The following is a 21628-nucleotide window of genomic DNA, read 5'->3' as shown; positions in this document are numbered from 1 at the left end:
TGGCATTGTGGGAATAATAACGTTATAGCTTTTCAGTTTTGCTAGTTAGAGCCAAGATGACAGAAAGCCACCACAGGAACCATCTTGGGACGTGGACACTTAGGGGTTGGGAATGGGAGTGGAAAATTACTACTGCATTTTTTCCCCATTCTTTTTAGCAAAGGTGCCTCAACTTTTAAATTTGGTAAAGTGATTTCCACTCATTGACGTCACCAGATTTGTTACATCAAAAAGTAGGTCCAGAACAAATAAGTTCCTGGTTGTAAAGAGTGCGTACGACTTCCTAACAAAGTGCTAGAGTTTGGGTGACATTTATGGATATAAGTCAGAGAATCATCCTCTTTTTAAGTTCCTGAAAAGCAGGGTGTTTTGTGCATATTTTTTCCTGTGCATTGTAGAACTCAAGCGGTACCTACACCCCTCGCCCCAGACATTTTCTTTTTTCCTTTTTCTTTTCTTTTCTTTTCTTTTTTTTTTTTTTGAGACGGAGTCTCGCTCTGTCGCCCAGGTCGGAGTGCAGTGGCCGGATCTCGGCTCACTGCAAGCTCCACCTCCCGGGTTCCCGCCATTCTCCTGCCTCAGCCTCCCGAGTAGCTGGGACTACAGGCGCCCGCCAGCCACCTCGCCCGGCCAGTTTTTTTGTATTTTTAGTAGAGACGGGGTTTCACCGTGTTAGCCAGGATGGTCTCAATCTCCTGACCTTGTGATCCGTCCGCCTCGGCCTCCTAGAATGCAGGGATTACAGGCGTGAACCACCGGGCCGGCAGCCGATATTTTCAAAGCTATTTAAATAGGATAATCAAGAAGACAGTGACCTATTATTCCATTACAATGGGAAGTTAGGTATTTTCTATTAATGGTTAATTTTTCAGACTTACCTTCCTTTTCTCTATTGAGCTCTGAATTTTTCCTTTGAAGAGCATATAGTAGAGACTGGTCTTTTTTCTTTTTTCTTTGATAGAGCCCTGTTTTCGTTTTACTGTTTTGGCCAGTATACTATTAAAGTTAAACTTTGGTACTGCTTATGCTTTAAGAAAATACATCTGATGAACGAAGGTAAGTGGGTTCTTCTTTTTTTAAATTTAAGAAAATTCAGCTGAAGCTTGTTTGATAGTAGTTCTCATGCGCAATGAAAAATTAACAATTTTTAATTGTTTCTGTTTTTAAGATATTTCAAGATTTTTAGTTTATTTTTTATCTAAATAGTCCCCTGGATTGTTAAAAACAAAATAGCCTTAGTGCTGCCTGGTGCAAAAACTAGATGTAAAAGTATTACTGGAAATGAAAGTGAGCAGAGGGCTTTCTCTACCCGATCAGTAAGCAGACATCAGAAACGGAGAGCAAAAGTGAGAAACAAAATTTAAGTCTGGGTGTCAGGAACAAAGGCAGAGTTTCAGTCAGATGTATATGATGTTGGAATTACGTTCCCCTCTCCCCCAGAAAGAACATCCTTAGGTTTTCTCCCATTCTGCCAAGTATTCCCTCCTAGGCTTTCGATACGTTCTGCAGGCCACACACACAGGAGCGGGGTTGTCTGTCACGGAACCCAGATGCCCAGCTGTGGAAGATATTCTTTCAGCAGCATCCGTCTGTTTCTTGGCAGGACTTTTAGGCAGTCTAAAGAAAACAGTCCCGGAGCAGCCTTTGGGCCTGCCTTGTGGTTAATACTGTGCCGGCTTGTATCTGGTTCCTGCACTGACCTTGTGGCCTGGACACTGCTTTCCTTACAGTCTCTGTCTCTCTTTTAAAGAATATTCGTGATTTTGGTTCGATTTAGTGAAACACCGGTGGACATCTAGAGAAACTGTACTTTTTTTGGTTGTTTCTGTACTGATTCAAAGAGAGGTGGGTGGGTATTAGAAAGCAAAGAACTTACGGGAGGAAAAGGGTATCTCTCTGCTGTGTGCCGAGTATGCTGGCAAAATAAAAGCCTGTTTTCACCAGTTCATTTTCAAGCTCAATGATCTTTAGTAGTCTGAAAGGGAGAACCAGTTCGTTTCATACCCAATTAGTGTAATAAAGTAGATAGAGATTCAGGGACAACCTGGTGTGAGTTCGCATATTTTGTTCTTAAGGGAATATTCTTAGGCTTAAAGGGTGGTCTTCTTTGAAAGAACTATTTAATAGTTGTATTCCTTGGTTAAATCTTTATTTTTACAGCATTTGTGTTGTTCAGCCTTTGCGCTGAAGGGATTTTATTTTCCTATTCTCTTGATTATTTTAAGGTTAGCAGTTGAATGTTGCTAGAATTTACACAAGGGAGTGGTTCCCCACTCCCCCCAGCTCCACCCTCCCCCATTCCTCCCACCTGCCAATTGTGTCTGAAGTAATTTCCCAGCAGTGCTGTTGACTTTGGGAGATGTAGTATTTCCAGTTCTTGTGTGTGCGCGCGTGTATGTTGTTTGTGTGTATGTTTGCCTTAATATCCAACTGATAATAAGTTGTTACTTAACTTGGAAGTCATGTCCATCTCTCTCCTTTTCTTTGCCCACGCTGAGAATTAACACATGGTACTCAAAGGTGGGGGGGCGGTGATGCCTTATGCATGACGACAGGTGCTAATCTTCAAGGAAATTTACCTTGCATTCCACCCATTAAGGCTATGGTACATAAAAATGGCTTAATGTCTCTTTGAAGGTGTCAGCAGGCATGTGTGGACCACACAGAATGGGTTTCACTGAAAGTAATAGAGTGAAATTGTCTGCATAATTATTTTCGTTGGATTGAGAATCAGCAGCCCTCTTTGGGTTCAGGAAATAAACCTCTGTTAAAACCATATGGCACTATTCTCAGAAGAGATGTTATTACAGGGCCACTTCCCTCTGAAATTTTGAGTCAGGAGTTCTTGAAAGGAGTCACATATGTGGGAATGAATGTCAAGTTTTCTTCCTCGGTCATAGTTGTGAAAGTTAGATATTTTCTTTCCTTTTTCACAAATGCCACCATGGTCACCAGGTCCTGGGAAGAAGCAGGCTGAGCTGCCGCCGCACTGCCACTTCAGGTGTAAATGTCTGAATTATTATCTGCACCAAATGATTTTGTCCTTAAAAGAAAAGAAAAATTGCCTTTAATCCAGGGAAATGTTCTTTGTCAACCGTGAAAACACATCTTAAGGTCAGGATAATTGCATTCTGTCTGTCCAAACCCTTAGTGCAGATTTAGTTGGCTTTGCTGTTTTCTTTTCTTTTTTTTTCCCCCTTTGCCCAGCAGCAGGGGCTATAAAACTGTCTCTGAACTAATTATTTGTCACAGTGCTATTATGCCCTAGAGATAGCTATTGTGGAGTAAAAGGTAAAGTGAATAAGAGTTTGTATAATGGCTAGGGAATATTTGGGGATAAACTAAGTTAGGAAAATATATTAAATAATGCCCACCATATTTTTATGTCTCTCATGTATAAATATATATATGTATTTCAGTAGACAATACAATGTGTACATTGTGATAAGTCATTGTGGATTTTATCTTTTTTTTTTTTTTTTTGAGAGGAGTGGACAGTCTTCCTGGTTAGTGTTCACTGTAGAAGGAATATAAACAAACCATCGATGTTTGTTCACATCTGTTAATAAGCCTGGGATCTTATCAGAGTCTGTAGAGCTTAGTCTGGCTGTTGGTAGTGCTGGGGAGTTGAAATGTGCCTTTGAGCATCGGACTCTTGGTGAGTACTTAATAGACATTGAGTCCAGTTTTTCATTTCTTATCCTAGAGGAAGAAGGCAAAATAATCTATGACTGTGAATGGTTGGGAAGGCTTTTTCTATTGCCTTATTTGTTTTTGTAGTGAGAACTGTTTTTTCTTAAGTAGAATGGTTGCTAGCACATAGATCCTTTGGTCACTGAATCACACTCTGAATTCAATAATTTATTTATTCAACAAACACTTATTGGGTACCTACCATAGGCACTTTAAGAAAGGGCTCTGGGAATTCAGCGATGATGACTGAGTTCTGACCCATCTGTGGCCCAACACATGGCCTAGAAAGAAGCTTAATCTCCGGGTGTGGTGGCACGCACCTGTAATCCCAGCTACTCAGGAGGCTGAGGAAGGAGAGTTGCTCGAACCTGGGAGGCAGAGGCTGCAATGAGCCAAGATTGCGCCACTGCACTCCAGCCTGGGTGACAGAGCGAGACTCCGTCTCAAAAAAAAAAAAAAAAAAAAAAAAAAAAAAAAAGGAAGCTTAATCTGTTTTAGGAGATAAGACATGAGTATTAATGACTATAAGAAACCGGCAACTGGAGTGACATGGAAGTTCGGAAACAGTTTTACTTCTATTTGGGGGTGAAGGGAAGGGTTTGTTGAAGTCAAGGCATTTGAGCTGAGTCTTGAAGATTAGTAATTAGGCTTATTGGCAGAAATTCTTGGTTATAAAATTCTAGGTGGATAGATGATGACTTTTAGGAGACTAACACTATATGTCTTTCACTGTCTTGTCTCTAGCTCCACTTGCAGGTATACCGATGGAAGTTATGGCATGGAGATGTAATATCACATGCCTTAGTGCTTTAGCTTAGGTGGTTCCTTCCACCTCAGTGGTCATCTGCTCTATTAATCTAGGGCCTAGTCAACATTCAGAGCTAATTTTAAATGCCCCTTTCTCTAGTACTTTAACAATTCTGTCATTTTTTAGTTCTGTATTTATTGATCTCCCTACTAGAGCAGCACCACTACAATGTGATAATGTTTTGCACATTGTAGTTATTCAGTTGACTATGATTCAGTTGAACAAAGTAGATCAGGTGTCTGAATTAGTTTTTGAACTACATATTGAAGTTTGTTTTCAGATTAGTGTTAAGGAATAACAATTTATACTGTGAACTGGTACATAAAATTATAGACCTAGGGCCCGATTTTGAAATACTAGAAAATAAGCCCACTACAAAATGATGATAATCATGTTTTTTCAAGAGACATTCTAAATTGTTCTAGATTTTATCAACCTCTGGTGTACAGTTTTTTATAGGGAAAAGTAAGAGGTCCAAAAATCTTCAGGCCAACTTGGTGGCTCAGACTTTCTTTCTCAAACCTTTTATATGTGTTTATTAGTGAAGTTTGCAGCTCTGTAAATGATATCACTTATGCTATTTGCATTGGATCACTGCCATTTCTCCATCCATAACAGATGGATTCTTTTCTTCCATTCCACTATACGTTGTTCAGGGTTTGTTACTTTCCGATGAGAATGCAGAGAGAGGGTGGAAAAGAGGGAGTGAGTCTATTTAATTTTGTTTCTGTGTTTCTCCTAAGCTTACTGGAGTGGCAAATGGTAGGATAAGTGGTCAGCTATACTGCCCCATGAGATTCAAGGAGCCTTTGGGGAGGAAGGAACCTTGCTCAGAAGATAGACTGGGAAGGATGGTTAATTTTGGAGATTTTTGTTGTTGCTTCATGTTTTCTTTTGATTTCCCTTATCTTTGATGCTGACTCTGATGTTGGCATTCCCTATGTAATATTTGGACCAGAACAAATTTTGCCTACTGTCTGGCCTATGCAAGTGACAGGTACAGAGCCATTGTCTGACTTGTGACTTGACCCAGAAAGGACTGATTGTTATGCAGTTGGGAGGGCTTTTAGACTGGGTAAAAAATTCTCCCATTTGTTTAAAATAACATGATTAAGATTTAACTCAGAAGACACTGTGCATGCATTTCTTTTCAAATTAGTGTTAAGAAATAAAAGTTTATACTGTGACCTGGTATGTAAAATCATAGACCAGTCTAGGGCTCCATTTTTGAAATACTAGAAAAAATACATCTTTGTATAAGAATACCTCTAATAGTATTTAGACGTTTCTCCCTTCTAAATCTATCTTTCCCTTTAAATAACGAATACCATTAGAGGTATTCTTATGCAAAGGTGTACAGGAAGCATTTAGAAATATGAATCTGAGGCTTGGTAGAAACTGGAAATACATTTTCCGTAGTCACAGGAACTTGAAACCATTGGGATTGATGAGGCTGCATGGGGAACGGATATGGAATGAATGGAGGAGAGTTATCATTTTTGCCATTGTGACCTGACTTTGTGTCCTTTGCCTGGAATGAAAGGTTCTCTTGCTAAGCTCCCCTGGGTCCCTGAAGCAGCAGAAGGGCAGATTCAGAACTGTTTCAGTGTCTACTGCATGGGTTGTCTCCACCACTGGCTCCTCATCCTTCTCTTTCCTAGATCACTTTTTGGGCTCCTCTTCCTTGCCTAGCCATCTTAGGTGTTTTTGCTTCTCAGGATTCCCTTTTAGACACTTTTCTCCACTCATTCTGTACCCATTCCCTGAGTATCCTCATTGACACCATTAACTTCATGTTCCCATGACCACTGAAAATGCATCTTCAACGTCTTCTGAACTTCAGACATGTATTTCTAGGTTGCTTCCTGGGTGTCTGCACCTGAATATGTCCCATGGGTACTTCAAATTCATGGCCGACACAGCACTGGGGATTCCCCACCTCTACTTCAACCCAACTGCTCTGCCCAAACATGAATCTCCTCCAGTTTTACCAGTTTTGAGTGCCCTACAGTTCACCCAGGTGACCAAACCAGAAACCTGAGACTCATCTTCTCTGCCTTACTTCTGACCTATCTAATTATTCCACTGTACTGTTGTCTGTACCTCTATTCTATGTCTCACATTCATTCCCTCATACCTGTTAGTGCTGGTTTAGCTTAGTTCACTCTCTCAGTATTTATCTTCTCACCTGTAGCGTAGAAACAATTTCCTAACTGGTTTTATGTCTCTAACTCCACTCCCTTCTAAATCTGTCTTCTCCTGTAAGTAAAGTAATCTTCCTAAACTGTAAACCAACTCATGGCACACCCTTGCTTAAAATACTTCAATGTCTCCCTGTTATTTGCAGGATGAAGTTCAGACTTGGTGGCACACTGACAAGGCCCTTCAGCATCTGCTCTGCCCAACTGCCTTCCACCCACACACCTGTGGCTGAGCTCCAGCTATGCCAAATTGCTTCACCCTATACTTTCTCATCTCGGTGTCTGCACCTGCTGTTCCTTCTGGTTGGAATGTTATCTTCTTCTGCATTTGCTTGACTGAATTCTACTCAGTCTTTAAGTCTATTCAAATGCTGTCTTCGCTGGGAGCCCTTCCTGACTGCTCTTGAAAGTCAAGTATTTAATCTTTGACTCCTCTTTGGTTTCCTCTTCATACTTTAATTATATTATTTTTCACACTGCTGTAATTATTTGTTTTTATGATGCCTTCCAGTATACCGTGAACCTCCTAGTTTAGCATAGTTCATGGAACATAATAGTGCTTAGGACATTTTAATTGATAAGTGAGTATTGTATTTGCATAGTGGTTTTACCTGTGTAGGACATTTTCACCTCTTATTACATTTTGTTCTGATGACATCCCTGTGATGCAGATACTTTTTTTTTCTGACGGATGAGGAAGTTGAGTCATAGGAGGAAATTGAGTCATAGAGATGATAGATTATTTGCCTACAGCCTCACAACTAACTTAGTAGCAGAGCTAGGAATAGACTCCCAAGTTTTCCTGCTCCTTGTATACTCAGGCCCAGAATTAGATATGAGATTCTCCTTTTTAGTCAGACACTGCCTTGGTCTTTTAACTATTACATTAAGTTCACTAATTGTGTGTAAATGTGTATGTGTATGTATTTGTGGAACTCATAGTGACAAGTGAGGAATTCATAGCATTATCAGTTCTTAGGATTGCAAATTGGGTCACCTGTTATTTTACAGATGAGAAAATTCTGTACCTGAGAAGTTCACAACTTGCTATTAGTAGCAGAACCCGTGTCTCCTTTCAGTCACATGTTCTCTTTCGTACTGCATTTTGGGCAGTCATCAACTCCACAGGACATACTTTTTTCTTTTTCTTTTGTTTTCTTTTTCTTTTTTTTTTTTTTTAAGATGGAGTCTCTCTCTGTCGCCCAGGCTGGAGTGCAGTGGCACGATCTCAGCTCACTGCAACCTCCACCTCCTGGGTTCAAGCTATTCTCCTGCCTCAGCCTCCTGAGTAGCTGAGATTACAGGTGTCTGCCATAGGACAGACTTTCTGTGTTTAATTGCAAGGGTTGTTAGTAGGATTTGTTGAGACATTAGGCAAGTTAAATCTTGAGAAGAGCCCATCCTCTGAGCAGAAAGAATGCCATTCCGGAGAACATTCTCAATGAAAGGTCCATGAAGGAGATAGGACCCACAAGAGAAATAATTAAATGATGATGTTCTTTCAGGGATTATCCCATTCTTCCAGATTGCATTACTTCTTTTCCAGTGAGCTTCATAGGTTCTTCATTATGTATCATTTTGAACTAAAATGAAGGCATCTAATTAGGCAGAAGGATGAGAACTTCCTATTGCAAAGAAAGGTATGTTTCTATTGCAAAGAAAGGTATTTGTGATCAGAAGTGTTTGTGATGTCATGGTGCAAACAGACTATAAAGCATGTTGGGCCTTGAGAGGACAGCATCCCTAATTACCTGGATAGAGACATGGACCTAATGTTAGTAGTAACGCTGTTCCTCTGGCTGGGTTATTCCTCTCTGTACACATATGTATGCATATAATAGAGATAATATAAATTTATAACCACATATATGTACATATATATGGAAAAGGGAATATATTTCATATGGACCAAAGAAAAACATTTCACCAAATTGTCATTATTGATTAATTCAGCATGAAGCCAGCAGGCAGATATGCACAAAACTAAACACTACACTTGCTTTTGAAAAACAAAAAAAAAGGTTTTACATGTAATCACTCGAAGGATGTTTTTTAATATTAACCCACACCAACCTGCTTCCTTTTCTTAAGAATAATACACTTTAAAAAAATCTGTTGTGCCTTGAAAAAAAGAGTAAAACTTGCTATCTTCTAACTCCATTTAGCACTACTCTTGATTCCTTTTTATATAACAATAACTTGATCCTACTCAAAATACTTGGCACTTTTAGTGACAGAGTGGAATGTAAGAACACTTTAACAGATTTGAATGTGAGTAAACTCCAGTAGTTCTGAAATGAAGAGGTAGAGTTTTCAGTTCCTTATTCAGAGTTCACAGAAGATAAGAATACTGGGATTAACACAATAGACTCCCCTTCATTACACCTGGCTGAATAAAGCAATTATCTGTCTATCAAGACTAGCAACTTGTGCAACAGCATTAAGAAAGGGTGGATGAATAGGTGGATAAACGCTATTCCATTGGAAAGCGGTACTGATATATGAGGTAATCCTTTGAGTTTAACTTGTAAAAACTGTTTTATTTTGGAGTTTATATCATGTTACCCTTGCAGCTTAGAGAGAAATGATTTTTCAAAATATTGTTGACTGCATTTTTCAGTTCCTTACCCATCTGAATTTTATTAGGGGGGTTATTTCAAAGACGTCTCTTGTTTAATCATGTTTAAACAATCTGTTTAAGACCTGTTGTGTAGATATAAACACAATAGTCCTTTAATGTCGTAAAACAGACTTCTGACAGACATAGCACGTAACAGACATGCATCCATTATTGCTTAAGCTGCTGTTCCTTCCATGCCTGACCTGAGAGGGTAACCACAGAGCTCAGCGGAAAGCGTTCACTGGTTAGAAGACATTGACATGTGCCTATGCGCTGTATTAATGTCTAGCAAGCAGAGAATTGCAGAGCAGCGTACAATTGAAGAGGTCTTAGACTAGATTAAAACTAAGTACCTTAAATCTGTTTTAATGGCTGTGTTTACATCTCCTTCTTCTTCATTCCTTTAAAAAAAGTAATCAGGTTTTGCAGGCGTTAAGAAAACCACCTCTTCTTGCCAGCTGGACTAGGTCCAGTTTAAGCAAGAAATTCTCCCCCTCCTTCCTTCTGTCGTTTTCTTTTTTCTTCCTCTGTGATCTTCTCTGCCATTCAGCACAGCAAGACCAGGCTGTGGGAGTTGGCTGACTTTTTCTTTGGTTATTACTTTTTAACATTTTCTTCCTGTTACAGAAATGAGAAAATTGAGAATGATGTTCTGCTGCTGCAGCAGTGAATGTCAAGACAGGAGCCGTTTGCCTTTTTAATTACATCTGTGTAGTGTTTCTCTTTGCTTAAAACACACTCTGTCTCTGTTTCTCTGTCTCACTCTCTGTCTCACATAAAATATGCACAAAACCATAATAATGAAAGAGAAACAGAAAAGATCGCATGCTAAGGAAATTGAGCCAGGATCCAGGAATTGCGTGACAGTCTGTTTGTAGACTAGTTGTCACTGCACTCTTTGAAGAATAATGCCATCCATGTTTAGCTGGATTGGCAAATAAAGAGTGATGCTTTTTGTTCAGCTACGAAAACTGCTATTTCCATTGCTGAAAATGTTACCGCTAAAAGAACCTTTACATCTCTCAGTGGGGTCTCTATAAGTGCTCGAAACACAAAGAACTGTGGTATGTGTGAACATATTATAGAAAAAGAAGGCAAAGAAAATGTTTTTGGAACTAAAACCCTCAAGTTTTACTAAGTTTTGGAAGTGAAGTGTAGACATAGAGAAAGAGATCTTTTGTTCATTTCCCATAACGTCAAGGGAGAGATGAAGATTCACAGGGTCCAGGATGGTGTGGATGTTGAGTTGTAATTAGTAGGAGAACAAGTGATAAAACGGAGTCGGAGAGACTGAGCGTAATGTAATAACATCTTTGAAGTAAGCTTCTGCACTTTTTCTTAGTGTGTCCTTCTGGTCTCTCTGCTCCACGTTTCCTTCTTCTTTCCCTCAGTGGCAGCCTGGTATAGGAAAAAGGAGGCTCAGGCAGTTTAGGGGACTGCCTCCCAGTGTCGCTGCCTAGTTCCATGACTTCAAAGCTAGTCTCGGTATTTTTCTGGGCATTAATTATTTTTCTAAAAGGAAGAACCTGGTCTGATGAAATCTATATTCTCTTACAACTCTGAAAAATCCTAATTCATATAATTGTACTTTGAATTGGAGTAAGAGGGGATGGAAGCATCCTTGGAAACAACAGGCAGACAAATTTTGAGTAGTAGGTCTGAAATGAGAAAATATCAGTAGATTTGTAATAAGGAAGCATAGTAGGTTAGAGGTGTATTAGGACATGAGAGAGGAGCTACGGCGAAGTTAGCCAGGTTCCCAGTTAGCTCTTTTTTCCTGCCTGCAAAAAGTATTCTCGTTTTGTATATTTCCATGATGCTTTCATCTGGTCTTTTAAAAAAGTTTTTTAATCCTTTTTTGCTTCTTACCTCCTATAAAGTTTCTTTTTCTTCAGACGTCTCAGGTTTTTTTAGTCCATTATCTCAAGAAAAGGGATTATACTGTAAGCACGTGTTTATTATAATTTATTCCCTGAAGTGTGACTGATATTGGCATAGCCTGGTATCTGTCCTTTCTCCCAGACACTGTATGCTTTGATTGTTGTGATTCACCACAGCCTAAAACCTAAAAGTTATAAAGGAACTGGCATTTATAGACATTCAAATTAACATCGTACAATTCTTTTATTTACTAACATATTTATTCAAAGATCTTGAATTCTTCAACCCTTAGAAGCCTAAATTTTGAAAGAAGCGGGGCTTCACTTTTCTCTCACACACATCTAATTGTATTTAAAAATGACTACATATGAGATTGAGATAGTGAACTTTATGTCACTGGTCTAAATGGGTGCCTTTTAGTATTAAAAGAAAGCAAATTCAACTTTTAACATTTTTTTCTATGAGCTAGAGTCCCTAGAACATTTCTATGGAGTCTATGGCTTAACCATGTAATTATGTCTCTTGAGTAGATTATATTTTTCTTCCCATAATTATGTTTCACCCAAGAGACTGGAAAGGCTTCAGACCTCTCTTGGGTGAAATTGTTCTTCCTCTCTTCTCTCTTGATAAACGCCGAATCCTACATGCCTGACTCTGTTTAAGAGCTGAAAGGGGACTCTTGAAGATATGTGGTAGTGATTACGATTTTTTTCCTTTAGAAATTGGTTTATATATTAAGAGGGGCCCTTAGAGAGAAGCTTCGTTAGCTCATTTTTGAAATGCCATCAGAGAGGAATCTTCTGCAAGCAGATTTGTTTATGATCTGTGGTCCTCTGTCTGAAGCCACACACTAACATTGCTCTAGGGCTGTCTCTACTCACGAGTTATCCTGTGTCATATTGCATGGCTATTAATTTCCAGCGGCTCAAAGGGCTAGAGGCCTTAAACATGAAGACAATTTCTTAGCCCATTTCATTATTCTAGTCCAGAAATAGTTTTTGACCTGAATCAGACAGTGCACTCTTAGGGAAAAAGATGACTCAGCAGCCTTTCCCAGCAAAGATTATAGACTCATCAATTTTACTGTGGGAAATGTTTCCCAATAACCAGCTTCTTTTTTTTTTTTCTTTTTTCTGTCCTCTTTGTCTTTACTGGGCAAAAGTACAGATAATTTTAAATTTATCCATGTTCTTATTTATTAATTCAGCAGTCATTTGTTGTGTGACATCTCTGTATGTAGTCTCCAACTTTGTGTTAGACGTAAAACGTGACACCTATCTTTAAGAGGTTCTCAGTCAAGTCTAGGAAAATCTAAAATAACAGGGTTTGAATTGTTGTATAAATATTTTATGTCAATTCATAGTAAGTGAATGCTTACTGGATGCCTACCGCACCTAAGCACAACCACATGTATTAGACAAAACACAGTTGTAGCTGCTCTCAGCTTACTGGGATAGAAATCAGGGGGATCATCAAGGCTTTTGAGACAGGAAGCACCAGAACAATGTGATGACCAAGTTGAGCTTGGAAGGAATTTTGCCAAACGGAGTTGTTGGGGAGAGGGTGTTCCAAGTGGAGGGGACAACTTGAGCAAAGGCACAGGGTGTATTTGGACTGTCGATAGACCAGTGTGAGTAGAGCACAGGCTGGGAGCAGTACAGTTGTAGCCATTGGAAATGAAAGTGACAACGCATTTTGCGACCATATTTTCCAGGTCCTTGTTTGCTGGGCTCAGGGGGCTCTATTTAATTCAGTAGACAATGGAAGACAATTGAAAGGTTTTAAGCAGGTAAGTGACATGAATGTTAGGATTTGTGGGCAGAAAGAATTTCAGAAATCATGGAAACTAACTCTTCATTTTTTGGTAGATGAGGAAACTAAGACCAACAGGGTTCCATTTTGGTGCCCTTCCAAATATGCCAGGCTGCTCCTCTGTTGTGTTAGCCACAGGCCAGAGGTTAGGAGGGTTCTAGTAGGGGCCCGTTCCTGAAGAAACTATAGAAATGGGCTGGAGTGGATGATGGGGGTCTAGGAAAGGAGGTGACAAAGATACGCCTACACTGGATTTTGAGCCTGAGAGACTAGAAAATGATGATGATGAAAATAAGGAAATCGGAGGAGAAGCTGGTTGGGATGGTTTGAGGAGGAAGGGAGGGGCAAAGGGCTTAACTAAACATTACAAGAGTATAGGTCTTTGATTTCTAGACATTCACAAACCACCAGTGAAATGTAGTCATCTGAAAGTAAACAGAGGAGCAGACTTTCACTTTTCTCCATAGTATCTTCATTTTTACATGGATGTAGGAATGCAGAAAATCAAAGTTTTTTAATCTAAAGCCTTAATAGTTATAATAAAGTATGTGGATGAGAACTTTGCATGGCTTCCTTAAGAACGTACTTGAGTCTGTGTAATCTTTGTGCTATTGCTTTTGCTGAAAACCATCGACTGAACTCCCTAAGATACAGTAAAGCTCATCCTTAGCAGTAGAAATGCAACAATTACATGTGGAATGCAATCATGACTTTAAAATTAGTCAACCTGAACCCACTGCTTCATGTAGCACTTTTAGGATAGATTAGAAGTGAAGGATCTCATTATTTTTTCCAAAACTGCTGTGGAATAGCAGCTCTGTGGACATATAACCAATTTTCTCTGAGAAATAGTAATTCTGATACAAGTCCTCTACTCTCTTCCTTTATACTCCAGGGATCATTGTCACAACATTCTGAAACTGTTATATCCTGTGGCTTGAGCCCTAGAGTATTGGACCAGACTTTTTATTCAATTGTATACTTGGTGACAGCAAAATTAGCTCATGTCTCCCCAGTCACTCCTCTCTTCCAGAGAAGTCTGAATGCATGGTGGATGAGGCTCCCGGACTGCCAAAGTGTGGTTTTATTCATCAAGAGAGCTATCTTTTTCCTTTCTTTCTTTTTCTTTTTGAGATGGAGTTTCGCTCTCGTTGCCCAGGCTGAAGTGCAATGGCGCGAATCTCGGCTCACCGCAACATCTGCCTCCCGGGTTCAAGTGATTCTCCTGCCTCAGCCTCCTGAGTAGCTGGGATTACAGGCTTGTGCCATCATGGCTGGCTAATTTCATATTTTTAGTAGAGATGGGGTTTCTCCACGTTGGTCAGGCTGATCTTGAACTCCTGACCTCAGGTGATCCACTCGCCTCGGCCTCCCAAAGTGTTGGGATTACAGGTGTGAGCCACCGCGCCCAGCCAAGAACTGTCTTTAAAGGGCAGATTCCCACAGGTACCGCATAGCTTAGAAGAATTAATGTATAGTAGTAAGACTAGAGGTATAAAGTGGTTTGAAGAATGGTGTGTATCTGTTTAGACTGATACCACATACATATATAGACATGTGTATATATGTGTGTGCGTGTGTGTGTGTGTGTGTGTGTGTGTGTATATATATATATATATATATATTTAGCATCATCTTGTCTCACAAGATATTTATTGCAGGTTTTCATCATTTTTCTTCCAGCTAACTTTCCTTGTTCTCTGCTTATCAAAATCCTACTCAGCCTTCAAGGACAGGCATCATGTCAGTGACGGTTTTCTCTTTCCCCTTAGTCAAAATAAATTGCTCCCCTGTACTTCCTATAATACTTAAATACTTTTAAATTTTTTTGTTATGAAAAATTTCAAACATAAAAATAGAGATTATATTGAATACAATCCTATCTACCCATCACCTTTTATTTATTTTTGGGCATATTTCCTCACCTACTATTTTGCCCAAATATTTTAAAGCAAATACTGGACGTTATGATATTTAATCCCTAAATATATGTTAGCCCTTCTAAATAAGAAGGACATTTTTCTACATAAGCACAGGAAGTACCACTTTCTTAATATGTAAAAATAGTTCATATTCAGATTTTCTCAACTGATCCACAATCATGGCATTTTAGTGATTGCCTTCACCACAGTCTTTCAGTTATATTTAATTGCTTTCTTCCCCACTAGACTGTGAATTCTTTGAGGGCAAGGATATTGTCTTATATATTTTTCTATTCCCTCCTCCTCACAATACCTAGTGAGGCTTGTGTGTAGTAGATAACCAGTACACATTAGCTGCACTAACTGACCCAAATATGGACATGGTACTGATTCCTTATTGATGCTCTATTACAGATCTTCTTTTAAACTTTATTTTATTTAAAAATTATGTTTTCCTGATACTTAGGATACAAGTAGATACGTAAGGAATTTTTAAAATCAAGTCAAAATACTACTCCAAAAAGATGAGCTTCCAAACATCGTGCCCTAGTGATCAGCAGAATGACTCTGCTGTGCCGCATTAGGGTAGACTGGGCATCCCATGGCACACTCTTCCTGAAAGGTGCCTTGTTTTGTTTTTTGTAAGTGCGTTTTGACGTTCTTCAGGGTGCGCTGACTGGTGCAGTGCATCAGGTTGTGGATATAGTACAGAGAATGTAAGTTTCTGGCTGGGGAGCCATGTAGCTCTCCGAAGTTGTTAAGTGTTTCTCAATCAGCTTTCATAAAAATGGGTGAAATGCGTCACATCACACGGAGTCAAGTTTACTTTCGTAGTGCACAGACCACATTTTCAGAGTCTTGGTGTGTCAGTTTCAGATGTGTGATTTTTGAAAGCAGAAGTTATAATGGTAGTATTACTAACTTTCATTATGGGTAGGGCACAATGGGGTGATTCGCTAGACTGTGGCTTAGGGACTTAACTGTTTCTCATTTGTCTTTGCTCTAAGGATGTGTGAATGCTGTGACCTTTTGATTATGCTTTCTTCTTGTGCCCCTGAATTTATTGCAACAAAAGTCATATTCAGCTAAACACACTCAACTTTTTGAAAGAAATATTTTCTGGAAACCACTTTTTTGTTTTTAATTTTAAATTGATTTTTGATCATGATTTCCCCTGAATGACTGCTGCTGAACTATTATGAGCTGAAATAAGCTGGTTGGCAATGGGAGAGAAAACAGCCCCAGACTAGTAATGAGGAAAACTGAGTCTGGTCTTGCCACTAACTGTATGACTTTGGGTAAGGCACGTCCCCACTCTGGGTCCTCATCCATAAAAGAAGCATATTACTCTAAACTTTAGAGTCTAAATGATTTCTATAGCCCTTTTCATCTCTCTAATTCCGAGTGACTTTCAACAATGCTTAAGAATTACAGTGAAAGCAGATAGGATTTTCCAGAAAGAAAGCAAGTTTTCACTTAAACGAATGTCCCTCAGTAAAATTTTGTAGGAAGCACGAATAAGGGCTTGTCTCTAGAGAAAGGTTTTGCCTACTAGATTCACTAGATCGTCAAACAAGAAGAACTTTTTTGGGGAAAGAATATGATATATATAATATGATATCCTGGACCAGAAAATTTTCTTTCACTCAAGGAATTTATCTAAAAGAGGAGAATATTCATTCATTCACTTATTGCATAAATATTTACTGAGCACCCACTGTGTAGCAGGCACTGAACTAGGTCGTGAGTTTACAGCTGTAAACAAGACAGAGGGCTCATTCTCATGAGACTTCAGTCTTACAGGAGAGACAAAAATAAATACACAAGATAATTATAGATTGTGGTGACTGCCATAAAGAAAATAAAGAGAGGGTGTGCTCAAAAGGGTGGGAACCTATTTTGGTTATGGAAGACAGACAAGGCCTCTCATAGGAGGTGGTGGTCATTCCGAGGTCTAAGGGGTAAGAGAGAGTGGGCCCTACAAGGAATCAGGGGGGAGCACTTCAGGAATATGGAAAGCTCTTGAGATGGGAAACTGAAAAGGAGACAAATTTTCAGCTACCCAGAGAAAAATGCTACAGTCTTAGGCCAAGGTTATGTCAGTAGAAATGGAGAGAACTGAATTGATTTGAGATATAGCGTTGAGATAGAAATGACAGGGTTCGGTAATGGATTGAATGTGGAGAGTGAGAGATAAGGAGAAATCAAGGAAAATGTCTAGGCTTTTGGCTTAGGAAACTGAGTGGCTAGTGCCATTTACTGAGATGGGGGACTATTAGAGAGAAATAGGATTTTTTTTGTAGGGGAGAAAAAAAAATTCTGTTTTGAATATACTGCATTTAAGATGCCTTTGGAACATCCCAGGGAAGATGTCAAGTAGGCAGTGGAACACACAAACCTGGGACTCAAGACAGAGGTCAGGGCTCAACCCAGAAAAGGGGGAGTCATTGGTATAAATAGGTGGTATTTAGTGCATGAGATTGAGATCACCTTGGGCAGTGGTTCTCAATCCTGGCTGCACATTGGATCATGTGGTGAACTCTTGAAAAAAAGAGACCTTTTCCCTGGGTCCCACTATCAGAAATTCTGATTTAATTGATCTGATATGGGGCCTGGACATCCATATGTTTCAAAACTCCCTAGGGAATTTTCTTATTCAGCAAGGATGGAAGGATTCTGGGAGAAAGTTCAGCTAGAGTAGGACTGAGCATTTTTACATAGAGTCTCAAGTATAATACATTTTACATAGAGTCTCAAGTATAATACAGGAGTTTTCCATTCTTCATACCCTTCTCCTGCTTGGAAGATCTACTCGTTGGCCCTTTGGATGAGGTTTAGTCCTCACTGCTCTATGACATAGTACCCTGTCCTTGACTTAGTCAGTGTGTCCTTGGTCTTCTATGTTCTTGATTTCTGAAGGAATTGGGTGCTGGAGATTTAAGTACACCCTCTTTCAGACCATCATTCGAGTGTTACCCTGATGTGGTTTAGTGGTAACAGGTATTTGTCATAGTTGAAATGTGAAGAACTTGTTTGGCTTTTGCTCTTCAATGTACTTTGTTCTTCAATGTACTTCATACTTTATGAAGAGTACATTTTGTTGTGGTTGCAGTGGTGGCTGTGAAGGGGCAGATATCTACAAAGAAAAATGCATATGTTTTTGTATGTGTGCATCTGCAGATAAATGTTTCCTGAATTATTCTAGGGTGCCTGTAGATACTTGGAAGCACTCTTTGAAGACAATTTCCAAAAGGTCATTGAGGGTTTTAAAATTTCACCTGCTTTAAAATTTTTCACACTTACCAGTCCTAGGCTAAGTCCTTTATTTTTGCCTGCAACCTCTTATTACTCCTGAAAGCGCTGGGCTAAGAGAAAGTAAAAATGTACTCACACATGTACAGTCTGAGCTCACATCTCATACAGCCTCTAGGAAAACCTAATGAAAAGGCTATAGAAAGCAGAGGCAAAGCTTATTAAATTTTCTTGTGACCCATAGCCCACGTAAAGTCCTAGTGTATAAAGGAACCATGCAAGATCATGTAGCCCTCCCCTCAGCCCTCAGGGAACCTGCCATTCCAAAAATATGGCCTATTAAGAAAAATAACTTCCAGGGACAATTCCGTAAGCTTTCTTGTTAATGTTTACAGCTGTATCAACACCACACCAATACTATGTGTGTGTGTGTGTCTGTGTGTGTGTGAGTGTGAGGCACAGACTCCATGGATCTGTGACAAGTACTATATAATTCCCTAATTGTGAAACTAGTTAGACCCAACAAGATGTACCGATGGAAGTTTGGTGAGTTAGGCTACAGCCGTTTGTTTAGGGTAATGGGTGAATTATTAACTTTGTAATTGAATCCTTGTTGCTACTTCTGCTTATGTTGAAAGCCAGCCTTGGCACCTCACTGGGCTTAGTTCTTAGGTGTCTCACTCTATATGATCTGGATATTTTCAGTCCTCCATGGCAGCTGGAAGAGGAAGGGAAGAGAAAGCTAGAATACCAGCATTGATGGTGCCACATGATGAATGGAAAGCTCAGTCACCTTGGACCAGGGCTATATCCTCGTTGAGGCTGAGCTAGTCGGCAGCCGAGGACCGTAAGCTAGTTGTTCTACCTCTGCACAACTCAGTCACTTCATAGGTGAACACTTTACTTGCCAGGGTCTAGGAGCTGTTTTGGATCATCTCTAAAAGTCCTCTAGGGATCTAAAATCCATTTGTAATCTGTATACAAAACAGTAATGGTCGAGAAAACAACCATTAACAATGAATTTCTCTAATTTTCCCTGTTCATTTTTCTCCTAGGTCTAGTCCCTCTGTTATAGCAGATGCCCAAAATCTTGCACTGGCAGGAAATAGGGTGGTGGGTGCATTTCAGTTAATGGGTCTAGTTGGAACACGTTTGGCCGTGGAGACAGCTACACTCATATTACCAAGCCTTGGCTTCCTATCTGTTTTCTTTGGGCTGGGTAGGCAATGAAAAAGGAGACAGGAAAATACATTTTGGGGCAAATAAAATAAGGAATTTGTCTAACGAAGACAGCTTATAGTTGGGAAATTCTAATATTCAATTTAACCCTATCCTGATACATTCCTCTTGTTCTGTATTAAGTGGAAGCTAAGACATTTGCGTTACCCGTAGAGTAGTGAAAAACTCCCATGCTTGAAGCCTTGTCATAAACCTTCTTCAAGGTTTTTTTTCTTTTATGGATACCATTCTAATTCCCTTAGTTTCTCTTCAAGGGGCAAACTTTTAATCCCATCATCATCTTGGCGGCTCTTCCTTGAATCAGCTTCAGTCACTTAATAGTTATACTAAAATGTTGGGGCAGCACCCTAGGGCCTCACTGGCACAGAATCTGGAGGAAGGAATCCACAGTCCATTTCTGTTTCTCTATTAGGCATTGCATCTGTTCCCAATAGCACCACCCTATAGATTTACTCTACTATGGCACACCCATATTCAGATGCTTTTCTGTTATACTTGCACCAAGACAATAGTATGTCTCTTGTTAAGAATGATTTGATGATTTTAAAGAAGTCTTAATACCTTGGTTTATTTTAATTTTGCGTATTTCTCTAATACTCAGAATTTCCTTAGGTTTTAGACTTGAATAAACTGAAAGAGAGATAGAAAGGTTTTTTTCCCCCCCAGATAATGAATTGTCACAGTCACATGTTTACTTAAAGAGTATATTTCAGCTTCTTTTCCAAAACCACAGTAGTGGATTTAAAATAAAAAAGCATTCTCTCTGATTTAACAGAGTTTGTTATACACTTTCCAGCTTGGGCATATCACAAAATATCCAGATTCCTCTTGAGAATTTGAGTTTCCCTGCTTACATTTCTGTTTTTTTATTTCTTAGAGGGCTTTAGGTTTGAGTTATAATTTTCCAGAAAAGAGTCTTAGTAAAGAGTAGTTGTAACGTTAAAGAAAAGTCACCATGGTCTTCGTGGAAATTTCCCTTTGACAAATGTGTTTGTCTGTGTCTCTGCTCCAGCTTTGTGACATTGTGGCTAACATGCATGGACTCTCTGAACTTTCAGAGGGGATTTCCTCCATCATGAAACAAGCAAACACCTCCAATACACACCTCTCCTGTTTGTTTTTTTTTTTTCTCACTGAGAGGACCAGAGAAGGCGCCTAGTATCCGGCCTCTCTACTGATACTTGACTCCAAGTTGCCCTCTGAGACCTCAGCTCTCCATTTATAAAACACAGCTAGGAATGCTGGCCACCAGATACCGCTCATAAAGCAATTTGAAATGGAAGGCATTATGTAGACACGTCATTATAAATATTAATATTGATAATTCCTTGGCTTAAACTCCCAGTTTGTATGTTCACATATCTATTTAGCATGGTCAATTGTTCAGCTAATTAATATGCTTTTATTTTATGATTTGCTATTTCCAGGGCACAGACAGAAGCTTGATGACTCTAAACCTAGTTTGTTCTCTGACCGCCTCAGTGATTTAGGGCGCATTCCTCATCCCAGTATGAGAGTAGGTGTCCCGCCTCAGAACCCACGGCCCTCCCTGAACTCTGCACCAAGTCCTTTTAATCCACAAGGACAGAGTCAGATTACAGGTAAGACAGACTCATAGGTTTCACTTGCATAGACGCTGGCAGGCTGGGGGTGAGGGGCTACCAGAGGAGATGTGTTCACTTCAAAACTCCTGGAGCTGTGAAGCGGCTTATTATTAAAGAATCAAGACTTGAAGACACTGATTTCTTCTTTTTTATTAAAAAAATTATAACATTCAATAACTTGGGGATAACATTTTGGGGGATATTTCTACTAATGCTCTACTCTGCAGCAATCTCAGTCTATACCCAGATGGAATGGTAATAATGCACTTTGGGAGAATGTTTATTATACATTTCTATATTGTATCCAGGTGGTGCAGGGGATAACATCACACCCTTACTATTAGAAAATTAGTGTTACCGTCTCAGATTTGGGCTTACATTTCTTACATGTGTAACTGTTTCATTAAGTCTGCTTAAAAATTGCCCAGGGCGAACAGGAAGCCTTGATTGGTAGTTATAAGGCAAGGTCAATGAGTGGCTCATCGGGCACACAGAATTCACTTCTGATTTACATTTAGCTCTGGTTCTCCATTCGACATTTCTCTTTATAAATTCTAGTCAGCTACTTACTTTACCTTTCTTCTGAGAAATTAACA

General features: G+C 39.5%; 1 protein-coding gene across 11 annotated transcripts in view; it reads left to right on the top strand.

The window, feature by feature from the left end:
• LOC105489529 (RUNX family transcription factor 2) overlaps nt 1–21628 on the top strand; it is a 352919-nt gene that overhangs the window by 158335 nt on the left and 172956 nt on the right. For 8 of the 11 annotated variants that reach the window (XM_071096966.1, XM_071096964.1, XM_071096965.1 and 5 more), the window contains exon 6: nt 20856–21029. The exons of the other annotated variants lie outside the window; for them this stretch is intronic. In XM_071096966.1, the coding sequence (XP_070953067.1) occupies nt 20856–21029 (174 nt within the window). The remainder of the gene's footprint in view (nt 1–20855; nt 21030–21628) is intronic. 11 annotated transcript variants of the gene reach the window in all.

The sequence above is a fragment of the Macaca nemestrina genome, chromosome 5, assembly GCF_043159975.1.
Source record: "Macaca nemestrina isolate mMacNem1 chromosome 5, mMacNem.hap1, whole genome shotgun sequence".
Taxonomy (NCBI): domain Eukaryota; kingdom Metazoa; phylum Chordata; class Mammalia; order Primates; family Cercopithecidae; genus Macaca; species Macaca nemestrina.
Note: the sequence above shows the minus strand (reverse complement) of the source record. Positions and strands in the feature narration are given on the sequence as shown.